Source organism: Asparagus officinalis, chromosome 10 (assembly GCF_001876935.1).
Source record: "Asparagus officinalis chromosome 10, Aspof.V1, whole genome shotgun sequence".
Classification (NCBI taxonomy): Eukaryota; Viridiplantae; Streptophyta; class Magnoliopsida; order Asparagales; family Asparagaceae; genus Asparagus; species Asparagus officinalis.
Window position 1 is genome coordinate 71777958 of NC_033803.1, and position 16724 is coordinate 71794681.

General features: G+C 40.2%; 3 protein-coding genes across 3 annotated transcripts; 1 reads left to right on the forward strand and 2 right to left on the reverse strand.

Annotated features, from left to right (window-relative positions):
* Positions 2470–3347, reverse strand: LOC109826918. Its single transcript, XM_020393931.1, has 2 exons — positions 3342–3347; positions 2470–3249 (listed from the first exon to the last, which is right to left on the reverse strand). The coding sequence occupies exons 1-2, from the start codon at positions 3345–3347 to the stop codon at positions 2470–2472; spliced, it is 786 nt and encodes a 261-aa protein (XP_020249520.1).
* LOC109826919 (pentatricopeptide repeat-containing protein At4g14170-like) lies at positions 7765–10456 on the forward strand. The gene has a single exon (XM_020393932.1). It carries the CDS (start codon positions 7765–7767, stop codon positions 10003–10005), a length of 2241 nt encoding a protein of 746 aa, XP_020249521.1. The 3' UTR covers positions 10006–10456.
* Positions 11559–14023, reverse strand: LOC109825672 (xyloglucan galactosyltransferase KATAMARI1 homolog). Its single transcript, XM_020392539.1, has 2 exons — positions 13969–14023; positions 11559–13878 (listed from the first exon to the last, which is right to left on the reverse strand). The coding sequence occupies exon 2, from the start codon at positions 13680–13682 to the stop codon at positions 11964–11966; it is 1719 nt and encodes a 572-aa protein (XP_020248128.1). The 5' UTR covers positions 13683–13878; positions 13969–14023; the 3' UTR covers positions 11559–11963.

Below are 16724 nucleotides of genomic sequence, written 5' to 3' on the forward strand. Positions count from 1 at the left end.
TCTCTGCCAAAATTTGAGCAGAAAAAACATTAAAAAAAAATAAAATTATCTGCAACGTTAGTTGTTCTCTTCTTGAAGGGTACGCGTGATTACTGGCACCCTCAACTCTGATTGATCCGCTGCTAAGTAACCAGCAGTCCTCAAGAATGGCTCCGAGAGAAAAAGCTGGTACCCCCCTTGAGTGATTAGGTAGATGCCGCTCGATCAAGGAATCCGATTCATAAGTTCAAACTGCTAGTGTCGAAGGGATTTAACCTACCAATTGTTGGGGTCATGTTTTTGATTCTCTGTATGTATAACTCCGTGAGAATTAGATAGGGTTAGAGATCTCTCATGATTAGGAGACGGGGTCTCGTCATGATTAGGAGTTTGGATTCTATCCTAATTTGGAAGGTAAGCTAGAAGAGAGTAGAGAGACCAAGCAGGTGAGAGAGAGCCAATATTCTTGTAAACTAGGGCTATCTGAATGCGTAGCCTGATTCAAGAATATTGTGCGAGAGGCGAGGGTTTCGTAGTCTTTATCTGTGCAAAAGATTACGTTATTGGGAGAGGGTTTCGCAGTCTTTGTCCGTTCAAAAGATTGTAAAGAGTGGATTTTGGAGAGAATATGAGAGTTGATTATGTATGTGAGGTTGAGAGATTGAGAGACGAGAGTTAAATGGTTCCTCTTGTGGTTCTCCCTGATTCACGGTGGGCTTCTCGTATTGTTGTCACGTGGACGTATGTCAAAGTTAGTCGACCGAACCACGTAAATCTCGGTGTTCTTTCTTATTGATTGTTGTTATTTTATATCTTGTTGATTGTGAGTTGGCTTCCGAGTTGCGGAGACCGTAGTACGCGGGAGGACTAAAAATTCTTCAACAAATGGTATCATAGCAATGATGATGGATCAGGGAGCGAGTTCGCAAGATAGACGTCGTAAAAAAGTGAAGATCAACAACGTTACAAGAATTAGCAGTAGAGTTATCAGCATATAATTGTTCAAAGGCATCGCAGGAGCAGCTGGCTAGTGTGTAGACTCGAGAAAGATAGTACCATATTAGGTGGAGCTTGCAAGCGGGCACGACCGAGTGACACACATGGAGATGGAGATTGTGACATTGGACTTGAAGACGATGAGCGCTCATATTCGGTCTAAGCCAAGTGATGGAGGAAATAGAGGCATCTGGCTCGTAGTGTGGAGTAGAAGATGTGCACTCATATGATTCGAGACGAGCGATGCAGGTAGAGTAAGAGGACAAACCCAAGCACATTAATAAGATTCGAATTTCAAATAATTCTTAAGGTTGAACAATATTCGATTAATTCAATATTACTCAACTAAAGATGGTGTTAAGCCTTGTTAAGATTGAAAATAAATAATTATTTTGATCTCAAGAATCTTTTACTTATCCAATTACAAAATTCAATGGATAATTTGTAATTTTTAAAAATATAATCTCATGTGGACTTCCAAGCTTTGTGGGCTCCAAGATCGTGATCCACATTGTATACGGGGGTGTTTGTTTCAAAAAAATTTGACATTTGAGTGGGATTTCAATTTTTAGGATCAAAAAGTGAGGTTTTTGGGGTTTTAGAAATCCATAAACTTTGTTTGTTTCAAACCAAATTGTAGAATATTGAATCCCCAAATTATAAAATACTAATATTTTTTAGCATTTGCAAAATCCCACTTTTTATAGGGGATGTGGGCTGGATTTCTGACAAAACCGATCCAACTCAGCAAACCCCTCTCGTGACCGATACCACACCCAACCTATAATCACCGCTCTCCCATTTTCGTCTCCCTCCTCTTTTACCCGCCGTCTCATTATCCGTGCGAAAACCCTAGAATCGTTCCCTCCTCTCCGCGTCAACGACCCCACCCCCTCCCTCCTCTCCACCCTCAACCTCAGCGGGCTCCGCCTCCTCCTCAGCGTCCCCAACTCCCAGATCTACCGCCTTGCCTCTCCTCAACTCTCCCTAACGTTTTGGGGGTAAATTGATTTGGGGATTCTATTGTTTCAACCGAACTTCTCTCTGCCCGAACAGTTCTCTGACCAACTAAGCCTCCTCCGCGGCAGGTAAAACTCGTTCCCTTTCTTCATAAATTAGGGTTTATTTGTAAATTTGATGAATTTGGTGAAAATATTTGGGAGTTTTTGTGAAATTAATTAGTTCTATTGCTTGGATTATTAGACTGTGAAATTTGTGACAGATTTGGGGTTATATATGAAATTAATTAGTTCTATTGCTTGGAGTTTTTTTTTCTCCTTTATTTCTCCTTTCCCTTATGACTTTTTTTTCTTTTTTCTGCATTCATCATTTACATGAGGCATATTTAATTTTTTTATGTACTCGTATTTGAGGAATCCTATCACTTCAATGATAGACAGAGAAGATGTATGTGTATCTTGAAAAATAATTAAATACTATTGGTAGCCAAATCAAATTAGAAAACTGTCTTTTTTTTTTTTGAGAAAAGTAAACTTAATCATTCATCGAATCAGTTGAGAGTACATCATAAAGAAAAAGGGGTGGATAATACGACCAAACAACATGATTTTGTAAAGTTCTAGCGGTCTGTGCTAGAATGTGAGCTGCTTTATTTGCCGTTCTTCTAGTCCAAAGGAATCTGATGTTTGGAATGTTCCGCGCAAGAGAACGACAATCTTCGATGAGTAACCCAAAGTAGGAAAAATCTGGTTCATCTCTATGAAGTGCATTGTATACCGTAATTGCATCCATTTCAATTTCATGAACTTGAGGAAAATTAGATTTCAGCCATGAGAGGGCCTCGCGTACCCCCAACGCCTCAGCTAATGCTGGGTCAATGATGCCATGAACCTGAGTAGCTCTCGCTGCCACAAATGAACCCTGGTCATCTCGAATAATGAACCCTAATCCACATTTCCTCTGATTTGTGAACACTGCTGCATCCACATTTAATTTGAACTTGCCCGCAGCCGGAGGACTCCATTTAGAATTATTAGCAGTCTTTGTTTCACTTGTAGCTAGAGGAGGAACTACATTCTCTTTACGCCATTGCTCTAGAAGGTTGCAAGCTATCCACAAAGCCTTGGAAACTGTGAAAGATAGAGCCTGCCAAACAATCTCATTACGGTTATTCCAAATTGCCCAACAAGTCATTGCAATGAGAGCCAGGTTCTGCTGCTGATTTTGAAGCATAGCATTGAACCAATCCTTGAAATTAGGAGCCGTAGGAAGAGGAAGGGAAATGCCAATTTCTTCCCAAGCTTTTTGCGCAAACTCACAATGAACAAGAGAATAATAAAACTGTCTTAAATAATATATTTGTTGGCCTATCATAAGAAAAGCACATGGTCAACTAGTAAGATCACCTTCATTTAGACGCATTTGGAGTAGGGTTTGATGCCACGTATTGATCACGTGTGATGATCCAACATCTAATCTATTCCTTCATACTTAAAAAGAAAGGACCATTCTAAAATTTACCATTCATGTTACAATAAATATACTATTATAAGAACAGTAAAATTAATTTGATCCTCTTAAAGTATATTTACTCTTTTATACTTAGAAGAGAATCCAAGAAATTACTGTTCATGCTATAATAAACACTGTACCATAACAGTAAACCAAGTCTGCTTCTCTGCACTCGAAGTTGTGGTTCAAGCTACAGTAATTTACTATAGTATAAACATTAAATCAAATATGCTCCTCCATAGTTGAAATTACTATTTATGCTACAGTAATTTACTATATCATAAATAGTAAACCAAATCAAATGTATTAAAACTTAGATCATTCTTTAAGTATAGAGGAGTAGATATGATTTCTAAACTAAATGTATTAAAACTTGGATAATTCTTTAAGTATAAAGGAGTAGATATGATTTCTAATTTTAAGCATACAATAATCAAATCAAATGTATTAAAATTTAGAGGGATACAAATTTAAAATACAGTGCTTAAAAAAATAGGGGGCCGTGCTTTGCACGGGGTGCACACTAGTACGTATGAGTAAATTTAGTGTTCATAGTATAGTATTTTACTGTATTATGAACAATGCCCTTTTAAGTATAGAGCAACATGTATGATTTCTAATTTTAAGCATATAATAATTAAATCAAATGTATTAAACCTTAGAATGAAGCATGTTCAAAATGCAATGCTAAAAAAAAATAAGGGGCTAGCAGGGGCACACTAGTTAACAAATTAGTAAAATGTTTCTTGACTCCTTTAAAGAACAAATTGGATCTGTACTGTTGCTCTTTCATCCCTCATACACAGCCACTAATCTTAGCAATACAAATAGATCTCGGATTTGTGAATGGAAAAATCTCACCAAAAGAGAACCTACTATTGAATGTACTAGGACCACTTTGGCAATTCTCATTATGATTCAGAATTAGAATAAACTTGTTTAGTTCTGGTACTCTCGAGTGTGCTTGGCAACTATTTGAAATAGACTCATGTTCAAATTTGCCTCAATTTTAAGGGGCTGTTTGGTTCGCATTTAAGGCCCGTGGAAAACTTTTTAAACCCCTCAACATCAGATTTTTTCCTTCCACCTCAGATTTTTTTTATTTCTACGCTATTTCTTTCCCAACTTTGTTTCGCTAGGGCTGAAGAGGGAAACGGAGCGGAAAATCGCCGCCACCTAGGTTTTTTTTCTTCGGCCCCAATTCCCTCCCCATCCGAGTGAAATCGACGAAAACTTTGCCACATCGTATTTCTGGCTTCGTCATTGATTTCCTTCTTGAGCTAATAGTTACCTCTCTCTCCTCCCGCCATAAACTCGCTCTCTCTTCTTTGCCCACGTAATCGAAGAAATTGGGGGAGTGAGTTTTGATCTTGCGTCGACAAAGATCAGATCTGATAAATTGGCGGCTTGTTAAAAAAAAAAAAAGTTCCCTTCCTCTAGGTAACAACTCTTTTTAGGTATTCACATGGCGACTTGTCATACACAACCAAGACTTGCAGCTAATTATTAATAAGGGCCGTGCCAACGCTAATCCTTGCTCAATAAATTACACAGAGGCGAGCGATGGGCTGCATTGAATTCGATTGTGGGCATCATCATCACTGCCGACACCAGAAGCCCTCCTTTTTACCAACTGCCGTCACTTTCGAAGAAATCCGCGGGGAGGGAGAACAAGTAGATCTCACATCAAGAATTCAAGCACAACCGAAGTCTTCTGCCAAACGTTTGTGCGTGTTCTGAGGGGAACTTATCCGAGATTCAACCTATATGCACAAAGATCTCCATTGTTTATGAATGTTGAACAAATCAATCAAGGGATAAGTGGGCTTAATTAATTACACAAATTCTGATTTCTTTCAACTTTTCCTCTCTCTCTCTCTCTTGTGAAGTTACAAGAATCCGAACTTATTAGCCCTCACCGTTGGGATTTTTAGATCTCGCAAAGACCCCGAAAACCACTACGGGCAGCAAATAGGAGTCACACGCACGATTTAGTGTGGAAAATACTCGACACGGAAAAACCACAGAATCAAAAACAATCAGCTGATTTAAGTCCGCCCCCAACACATGTCAGAATCCACACATGGACGACAGATCTCTCACATCAAGAATTCCCGCAGATCCAAAAATTCTCTCGGCCAACATTTTGAACTCTTTTGTGATCGTCGATCGGCCAGCTTTGTCACTTCATACGGTCGCCATTGTTCTTAAAATTAGGGACAACGAAACCACTCAATAATTGAGTTTTGTTTGTCGATTATCACATTTAAGGTAATAAACAATAAAAAAACACGCGCATGAACAGATTGACAACGGCACCGGTTGAGCAAAAAAGGAAGATTAATCAAGGAGGAAAAAGATTGGTGGGTCATGATTTAGGTATAACTGTTGTAGTTAAGGAGCTGGCCGTGATGTCATATCAAAGAGGAGTGGGAAACTTTGATTACCTAATTTCATGATTATCTCAAAACGTTGCGCTTGTCGACGAACAACGCGGCTTAAATAATGCAGAATTAAAGCAAAAGTGTGGTTAGAGCATGTGTGGAGAGCGTCTTTTTGCACATGCGAGAATGTGTTACAAAACTCACGACACTGATATATGTCGCGAGTGGTGACACATAATTGTGTCCAAAACATAAAAATATAAATAGTATCATTAGTTAGCATTATAACTTCCCGGAAGGTCACCCATCCAAAGATTACTTGCACTAAGGCACACTTAACTATAGCTTTTTTAGCTTATATACCATGTAACCATCATCATAATAATATCTAAGAATTATTATTTAAGCCTATTAATAGATTCTCTCACAATCTATGTTGGACTATTAACATTTTCCAATTATATTTAATTGCATATGTTATGACACAAATATGCATCGTGATTTGCTAAACTTTTTTATTTATGTCATTATTATTTAATCATTTGCAAATAAAACGACACTTTTATATGTATCATAATATAAGCGTGGACATATTTAACTTTTGTCATAGTGCGAACATAACATTTCGCACCTTGAAGGAGGAAACGAAATATCTAAACCCCCACGTTTACGAGGGTACAAGGGCCCATAAGGGCGTGCATGCCCGTAGAGTGTTTTGTTAGAATATATGCTCATAACTTTAAAATAGGCTAAATAACACTTATATACCCTATAGTTTCACTCTTGTAGCACTTAAATACCCCAAGTTACAAAACATAGCAGAAAAACACCCTGAGTTGGTAAATTTAGCCGAATGGACAATAATGCCTCTCCTTCGGAATTAACCCCTCTACATGATAAAGTAGTAAATATTACAATGAACGAGGGTAAAGAAGCATTCGATTTGATGACATGGTAGCACGTGGGAATATTCCTTAGAATATTCTCACGGCTTAGTTAGCAGAAGGTAGTAACTTGCACAATTTTACCAACTCGGGGTGTTTTCTCGCTACGTTTTCTAACTTGAGGTATTTAAATCCTACAAGGGTGAAACAATAAGGAATATAATTGCCATTTACCCTTTAAAAAATATCGTAAGATGATGGTTTATAGCTTTTGGGCCTTGGATGTGATAGAGACCAGAAAAGTGAAATTTTTTAATAAGGTTGCTAAGCTTTAAATTTTGATAAGAGTTTCAAAGGCACATTCATCAAGTTAAACGCATAATAGATCAAAGTCTGAACGTTTAATGTGATCATGAAGAAATATATTCTCACACAAGACGGTAAGGCTTTAGGTCTCGGAAGCCTCATTTTTCCCTCGAAAAAGAAACTTCTCACTTTAGGAAGGAGTCCAAAATAAAAGGATAAGAGACACCCAAAAGCGGATATAATTTTTCAGCTGAAGCCCAACTAGCCCAAGGCCCAGTATCCGAAAGCTCAGATTTTATTTTCAATCAACGCCTGCGTGACACTACAGGTCCCCAATCATGATCTCCTCATCAAAATCACCGCCAGCATAAAAATGCTATGCTATGAGTGTGATTAGCATAGCACTGATGGTCGTCCGAGAGCAACGGTTTGGCAGAGCCGACGCATCGAAGGCGCACAACTGCAGCAACCCTCGAACCGCAAGCGTCTTTCCTGTGAAGCATTTGGTCTGTCGTTCGATCATCGGAGCATCAACGTTCTGAACCAGCCAGACCTGCTTCTCCAAAAAAAACCCTCTCGTTTCCGAACTTCTATGCTCAAGTTTTGCAGCTACGCTTCTTGCAGAGTGAATTACGGATAACTCCCCTCATTTGTATAACTATTTTATTAGAACTTAACATCTCCACGTTCACATTTTTGAGAAGGATAAACCCCCCACTTATGAATCCAGGGATGCTAAGAAAATGGTAGCATGCGATCAATCTCCGTCCTGCACTCCCTCATCCTGCACTCGAAATCCCTCAACCAAGCGAAGCAACTCCACGCCCAAACCCTCCCTCCTCCTCCCCGCCCCCCCTCCCCTCCCCCTCCTCCACAACTCCCTCATTCGCGCCCTCTCCGCTTCCCACCTCCCCATCCTCTCTCTCCTCACTTACAACTCCCTCATCCGGTCAGACCTCGCCCCCGATGACCGCACCTACCCATTAACCCTCAAAGCATGTGCAGACTCCAAGTCCCTTCACAAGGGCAGAGAGCTGCACTCCTCCGTCACCAAGCTTGGGCTTGACTCCGATACCTTCGTTGGCAATACCCTTCTGAGCTTTTATGGCGCGTGCGGGGAATTGGACGACGCCCGCAAGGTGTTTGATGAGATGCGCCACAGAGATGTCGTGTCGTGGAATTCGATTGTTTCGGTGAATCTGAGCAATGGGCGCTGGTTAGACTGTATGGGTTGGTTTAGAAGGATGGTGAGATCGAGGGTTGAGGTCAATGAGGTGAGCGTCGTCAGCGTTCTGCCTGCTGCCGGGGCGACGGGGAGCGAGGGGTTTGGGATGGGGGTTCATGGGTACGCGACGAAGCTCGGGCTGGCTTCTCAAATTAGGGTTTCGAATGCCATTGTTGATATGTACGGGAAGTGCGGAGAAATGGACGGTGCGGTTAGGGTTTTTTGCGGGATGAAGGAGAGGAATGATGTGTCGTGGAATTCAGTCCTTGGCAATCTTGTTCATGTTGGTATGTTCGAAGATGCGTTGAGAGTGTTTAGGGATATGCTTGTGAACGTTGAGGCGAAACCTAATACCGTTACTATATCGAGCTTGCTGCCTGCGTTGGTCGAGTTGGGGTTGTTTCGCTTGGGGAGAGAAGTTCATGGATATTGTGTGAGGATCGTAATTGATTCCGATGTGTATGTTGCTAACTCTCTGATCGATATGTACGCAAAGGGTGGGTGCATGAACAAGGCTACTGATGTTTTTGACAGAATGAAAATTAAGAATGTGGTATCGTGGAATGCTATGATCGCCAATCTCGCACAGAACGGTGCTCATTTAGAAGCCATCGAACACGTTATCCATATGCAGAACAATGGGGATTGCCCAAATTCTGTGACGTTTACGAATGTTCTTCCTGCTTGCGCTCGAATATCCTCTTTAAACAAGGGGAAAGAGATCCATGCGTTGTCGATTCGTGATGGTTCGTATCTCGACTTGTTTGTTTCGAATGCTCTGATCGATATGTACGCAAAATGCGGAAGATTGCATACCGCACGACGAGTTTTCGAGGTTTCTGATAGAGATCAAGTCTCTTACAACACTTTGATTGTTGGGTATTCTCAGAGTTCGTGTTGCTCAGAAGCGCTTCATCTTTTCCTCGAAATGCAACTCGTGGGTCTCCGACACGACGTTGTTTCCTTCATGGGCGCCCTCTCAGCCTGCGGCAACCTCTCAGCATTCAAGCAGGGCAAGGAGATACACTGCTTGTCAATAAGGAAGTTTCTCGATACCCACATCTTCGTCTCAAACTCGCTCTTGGATTTCTATATAAAGAGCGGGAGAATCGACATTGCAAGGAAAATCTTCGATAGGATCCCTAAAAGAGATGTAGCTTCATGGAACGCGATGATTCTAGGGTACGGGGTGCAGGGTGAATTAGAAATGGCAATAGGTTTGTTCGATATGATGGAGAGCGAGGGCATAGAGCATGACCATGTGTCGTTCATTGCAGTGTTATCAGCCTGTAGCCACGGCGGTCTAGTGGAAAGAGGGAAGAAATATTTCCAAAAGATGCTGGTACGGAATCTAAAGCCGATGCAGATGCATTATGCTTCTATGGTCGATACTCTAGGCCGAGCTGGGCTATTGAGGGAGGCCGAGGAGTTGATAAAGGGGATGCCGTATGAAGCTGATTCTAATGTTTGGGGAGCATTGCTCGGGGCCTGTAGAGTTCATGGGGATATAGAGATGGGTCGGCGAGCAGCTGAGAGGTTGTTTGTACTGAAACCGGAGCATTGCGGGTATTATGTTTTGATGGCAAATATGTATGCAGAGGTTGGGAGATGGGAGGAAGCAGACAAGATCAGAGGGCTGATGAGGTCGAAGAGCGCGAAGAAGAACCCTGGATGCAGCTGGATTGAGACCGGGGACGGGGTGCAGGTGGAAGGAAATGAGGATGAAAGGATGCAGTCCTGTAACTATTTGATGCTCTGAAACAAATGAGTAGGCTGGAGGTGGTGCGTTTCTACATTTGCTTGGTTGGTGCGTTCGCTATGAACTGAATATGTTGATGATCTAGACTGTGGCGTCGATGGATACCATGAGCACTATCTGAGAATTGTCGAGATTGGAAATCGTGATCAGCATCACTACTTTTAACAGAATCATATACTCGTTCACCTCTTCCACACGCAGCGATTTCTTCCCGTTGATATCGATCTTAGTCGATAATGCAACCTCCAGCTTGTTGCTTAACTTAAGGAAGAGGATCAGTGAGCCAGAAAACTAACAGCACAGCAAGACAATGGCCGGTCAGGAGAGCTTGAAGTGGAACTGCTCCAACATCAACCGAGCCGATATCAAGAAAGAAGAGGCCGTTTCATCAAGATGGGGGGCAAACTGTGTCAAGTTGGTGCATGAGTATAATAATATTTGTGTTTGTATCTGATCAAGTGTGGATATGGATATATCTATAGATAAAATTAATGCGGTGTATTTATCGCTTCTTCTCTTTTATAAAGGAGCACCTGCTATCATTATCAAACAACTAGCACAGTAATGAGCACAAAATAGCCAATGTTTCTTATCATCACTAAGTATCAACTTTGCCTACTTGCATATATTATGAAATGAAATAAAAGAACAAAAGCCCCATAAAAACTAATTTAAAAAAAAAGAACATAAAGCCAAATGTAATGGAAAAGAAAGGGTAATGATTAGAAGATTGAGATACCATTTTCGCTAATGATGCCCTCCTTTAAAAAAAATACAAATTAAAATAAAAGAGAAGAACCTGAAAGCCAAGTCCGTGATGGCCTTGCAAGAAAACTATATGCAGCTGGCATACAATATTCCCCTGCTTCCTTCATAAGCACAATATGATTAGTCCTAAAAAGATGTGAACTTGACCACCAAAGAATGTTGAAAGCCGCTCAATGATTGTGCTCTATAATCCAGAAATCAGCTTTAAAATCATCTTCTAAGGGACTGTTTGGTTCACCCAAAATTTGTGAAAAATGGCTGAAAAGGAAAGAAAATAGAAAAAAGTATAATTTGTTGCAAGTTTTTCATAACATTTTCATTTTCTTTGTTTGGTTCACTCATTGAAACCTGGAAAAATAATGATGTGCTAATTCCTATTGGTTGATTGATGTGACCCATATTTTAGGACACTCATTTCATGGTTTTTGTGAGGAAATTGGAGGAAAACTTAATTGATGTTTTCCTCACACCTTCCTTTTTATTTGATTTTGAGGAAAACAACCAAACAGGCCCTAATGCAAAATCATAAAGGCAGAGGAAGTTTATTGCACAATGTTCTTTTTTGTCTTGAGAGATCACATAAGAAAATTTCATACAAACTTTTACCAAAATTAATTACAATGCCTGTAAGAAAATATCACCATAGCTATTATGATTTTATGGAAATCTAAGCAAACGCTGTACGCTTAGACGAGCCGATAACGACAATAAGAAACTTCCACCATCATCCCCATGTAACATATGTGACATATAACGACCATGATAATTGTTCAGGGAAAAAAAAATCAGGAATAAATAATGTTTCACTTTCAAGATGTGTTTCAGCTTGGATTCACTAGATCAGAAGAAAATATGTATGACAACAGACAGAAATTTATTATTACCAAATGCGCTATGTAAATAGACGAGACACCTAAACTACAAAAAAAATATTATATGTGAAGAAAATTTGTAGGTCTACCTATACAACAATGAAGTAGATAAGGGATTAGCAACTCGGTTTACTTGGTTAAAGCTCCAAAAGAATATAACTCCGCGAAAACTGGTGTTTTTATCTTCACTGATGCGCTTGGCTTGCAGTTCATCTCTCTATTGATGTGCTCAGCGTGTGGTATGCTTGATTGTTCACTGCAACCACAGAATCATATCGATTCTAAACGTCACTCCGAAATGTTTAGCTCGAATAACGCTCAAGACTGAGGCCTCCGTTCATTTTTCCAAGAATTCTTTGCAGCTTCAGCGGACGAGCTGCCAGAATCTCCATTATTATTAGCATCCTTTGGTTTTGAAAAGAAAGGATCCCATTCATGAGCCCCAACCTTCTGCCCTTCCTCTAACAAAGCATACTTCCAACTGTTCTCCTCGATAAAATCCTTGTCTTCACGGTCATCAATTATCTCCTTCCTCAGTTTCGTAACTTTATCAATAATTGCCTGCACTGAAACATCAAATGCGTCTTTAAGAGTCTCCAATTTAGACCTCGGATCAGCATATATAAGCCTAGGTATGAGACTTATGACTTCCTCCCTCATCTCCTTGACGACATGATCAGGTATTTGCTTCAATCTTTCCTCAATACTAACACCCTTCTTTCGAATATCATCTTCGGGGATAAACACTGAATACTTTGAGAAATTTTTAGGAAGATGCCAAGTATACTGAGTGTAAGCTGAACCGGGATGAAAGAACACAGGTATACATCCAGCCAACATTGAATCAAATGCCGATCTCCTTGTATAAGAATCCCCTTGAGGTTGCAAGCAGAACAAAGAGCTCTGGAACATTTTCATTATACTGCTCGGAGAATGGCACTTGCTCTCCCCAAAATCACACTCCAAAAGCTTACCAACCTTAGAATTCCTGCATTGATCGATAATTTGCCCTCTTATAGATTTCCGGTTACCAGGGCGAGGAGCCCCAGCAAACGAGAAGAGCCATTTTCTCTCCAATTTCCTCATTCGATCTTGCCATACGAACACATCAGCGTCCTTTGATGGATGGAAATATGTAGGATATGGAATTCCAAAATCATTAGCATTCCAAGGACTAGATTCAACAACCAACATTGACATGTTTTTGGCAGCCGGCAAGAACAAGAGCTTGTTCCCCCAGTCAGACTCAGTATCGGATAGCCTTCTAAAATCCCAAGTAATCCTCCCCGCAACCAAGAAATGATCTCTCCCGCCCATAACTTTCCACTCGGGTCTCTTCATAAGCCAATCCACCAGATCAAGAGAAGCCGCATCCCTCACCGAGATGTTATACCCCCAAAGATACCGAGCTACATCAAACCCCGCATAGAATGGAACAAAGACCGCCGCAGCAATAGACGAGTCCTTGGTCAAGCACTCGCACTGCTTCATCCGATTGCTAAAGATCACATCGACAGCAAATTGATTGGTTGCATACCAACCGGTGTTAGAGAACACCCCCTCGACATTCTCAAGGGGAGGACCGAGACCCGCATTGGTCGTAAATTTGCACATGTTGGTCCAAAGGCTAAGCTTTCTGCATTCTGTGAGCATATCTTCATTGAATCTTGGCGGCAAATCATGAACATAAATGTAACGGCCACCACAAGGATCAGTCTTATTCTCAGCAGTCTTAAGGGCTCTCAAAAAGGGGAAATCCTTCTTGGGTTCTCTTTGGGCATTCCTCTTCAAAATGGATCGGGGCGGGACGATCGATCTAACCGGGTTAACGGGTCTGCTTTGTTTCGAGAAATGTTGGGATTCAGAGGGAATTGAAGGGGAAGGCAATGAGGGCTTCAGGGTTTCAGGGGAATTTCCACTGAGAACAGCGAAATGGAAGTAAAAGATCAGGAACCAGAAAAGGGCAAGCACAGAAGCGAGGAGGCAAAGGCGAGATCGAGGGGGTTTTCCATTGGATTTCTCCATTCGCCTTCTCATCTAATTCTAAACCGAAAATTGGGGAAGAGAATAACAAAGGCGCCAACTTTTTATTACATTCTCATCAAAGATCATGGAATCCCCAACTGGGCACCAATATCTAGTATTAAAATTGATAAAAATCACAAACTGAGCATCAAAGAAACCCCCAGATGGCTATGATCAGAATCAGTGGTGTTGGAGCAAATGAACAGCTCTAAAAACCGAAATTTTCAGTATAAATCAAAATAATTTAGCAACTTATCAGGAAAAAAAAACCTAATTTCGACGAGATACGAGGACTTACAGAGAGAATCGAGCGGCGTTTATTTAAGTAAAAATTAAAAGTTGAGGCTGAATTTAGAAGGAAGAGTGAAAAATAGGAGGAAACGAGATTGAGACTTTTCTTTGTATTTATATGGAAAAGGTTAACAGGCAAGCGCATGTTAATTAGCAGTATATGACCAAGCCTAGTAGGACCCACGCCCAGATGATTCTGGCCTAGTAGGACCCACGCCTAGATGATTCTGTGCAAGATTATTATTATAAAAAATGCGTAGGAACATCAAAACTGGGGATCATGAGTGGGGCAAGTGAGGTGTTGCATCTATGTATTGTGATGCATTGTTCATATGTTTATGAACAGTGCATCACGAAACAGAGGGGCCACAACTCATATGTCCTATGCAGGATCTTCTATTTTGGGGTCCCTGTAGTAGCACTCTATTATTATATATCACTTTAATACGCATTCATTGAATTTTGGGTAAATTACGCTTCAACACCCCCTAAGAGCATCTCCAACCCAAAACCCCAAAATGGTGTAATTTTTACACCAAGTTGATGTAGTTTTTACACCAAATCACTATTCTATCTCCAACCATTATACCAAATTTTACATTAAAAAAATATTTCTTCTATTTACAAACTATAAAATGAGATATGGTTGGAATATTTGTTTTGTTATAATAAACTATAAGGGAAAACTTGAGAAAAAAAAACCAAAATCTCCATATCTATAGTGTTGCGTCATTCCTGACACAACATTATACCACTCCTTTAAAATGACGCTAAGTTTAACGTTGGGTTGGAGGAAGAATTGGCGCTGAATTTGCGTCAAAATAGATTTTTGGAGTTAGGTTGGAGATACTCTAAGGCTCGCCAATACTGCACTAAAACACCCTCACTTTTAAACCCGCGAACATAAATGTGACGTTAATAAAATCTGTTAACCTACATTAACGCCCCCCAATGAGCTTTGCTACAGTGACCCAAAATATAGGATCAATAAGTGGGACAAGTGAGGTGTCTCCCTCCTATTGGATAATAAGTTGGTCATCATTAACGATGGCCAACTCATTATCCAATAGGAGGGAGACACCTTACTTGTCCCCCCTATTGATCTCATATTTTGGGTCCTTGAGGAATCCCCCATCCCAATTAAATTCACCTACCCTTGTAATGGTGGTAGGAGTTGTAAATCTGATAAAGTTTAGAGGTAACGGAGACCCTCATATGGTACCACGTGGCATTCAACAGAGAATATTCGCCGAATATTCCAACGGCAGCTAACGGAGGAGGGTGTTAACGTGACATGATTAGCCGGCAACACAGAGATATATGATTAGCTCCCTGTTTAATGGTAAACTATACATGATAATTGTGGGATTATTACAACATATTGATGGAGACCGGGTGCGCGTTCAAAGTGGTTAAACTATTTATTGAATTATTAGCTATCATTTGTTAATGATCTACGTTAAGTGATCTATTTAAGTAGTGGGCGGCCAGATCCACAATTATTGAATAAAAACTTGTTTTCATTATGATGGATGGATCCCTGTTATGCTCTGCATTTAGGACTTCAATGTCGTCACAAAGTTCAATTATCAGGGTATTTACTTCGTGTACAATTTATAGTAAAAATTTGGATAAAATTTCAAAATAGACCCTATTAGAATTTTATTTTTAAAAATCGACCCCTTTGACATTTAATTGCCATTTTTTACTTGGTTTCAGCGACCTGGATAAAACCAAGTCGAAAATGTTAATTAAAGTTTGAAAACTTCACGGGATTTAAAACCCCGTGAAGTTTAGTCGATAAATTATTTAGCCTAATCACGAAATAGAACAAGCCATCTGAAACTACAACCAAACTTCACGGGATTTGAAATCCCGTGAAGTTGCAGGGGGCATCTACCAAAGAGCTCGTATTGAGCTCTCTGTAAAAATGAGCCCGCAACTTCACGAGATTTGAAATCTCGTGAAGCTTGGGTGTATTTCTTCTGCAGCTTCATTAACGTGGTTAAGTAGACACTGAACTTCACGAGATTTTAAATCTCATGAATTTTCAAACTTTATTTGTTATTTTCGACTTGGTTTCAGCCACCTTCGACCCAGTTTTAGCCAGGTGGCTAAAACTGGGTCCTGACTGAAACTGTGTCGAGAAATGGCAGTTAAATCTCAAAGGGGTCATTTTTTAAAATAAATTACTAATAAGGTCTATTTTAAAAATTTATCCTAAAAATTTAGACAATATATAGTAGGAAAAACATATACATGGATGTGTCTCCATTCTCCCGGCACGAAGTTTTCTGGGAACAAATAATTCATATCAAAAGTTATGATGAGTATGGTCTACAAATTTATATACTGGATTCATGACTTCACATTTAAGTAGGGTCCTGAAGAGATGTAAGTATGCTTAATACAACAAGAAGGTTTGGTCCTTTTGTTCATTGCCATGTGAATTAGGATCCATAATAAATATATTCAATCATTTAGGAAGTACATATTTTGCTAGAGCTTCTTTATACTTCATATTAGGATTTTGTCAATTTGAGTCGTTGAGACGATGACGATGGTAATGATTGCGTAATATGATGATGGCTCACGTGAGAAAGCTTGGAATCTTATTCTCGCTAGACACTTCGTCTAATTAGAAAAATGTCTTAAGGACCCTAACATAGGGTACCTGTACGAGACATGTGAGGTGTCGCCTCCCTATCCTGTGATGCACTGTTCATGAACAATACATCACGGGACAGGAAGACGACACCTCAC

Excerpts from the sequence above, each read along its gene's own strand:
- LOC109826919 (XM_020393932.1), top strand. The coding sequence starts at position 7,765 with ATGGTAGCATGCGATCAATCTCCGTCCTGCACTCCCTCATCCTGCACT.
- LOC109825672 (XM_020392539.1), bottom strand. The coding sequence starts at position 13,682 with ATGAGAAGGCGAATGGAGAAATCCAATGGAAAACCCCCTCGATCTCGC.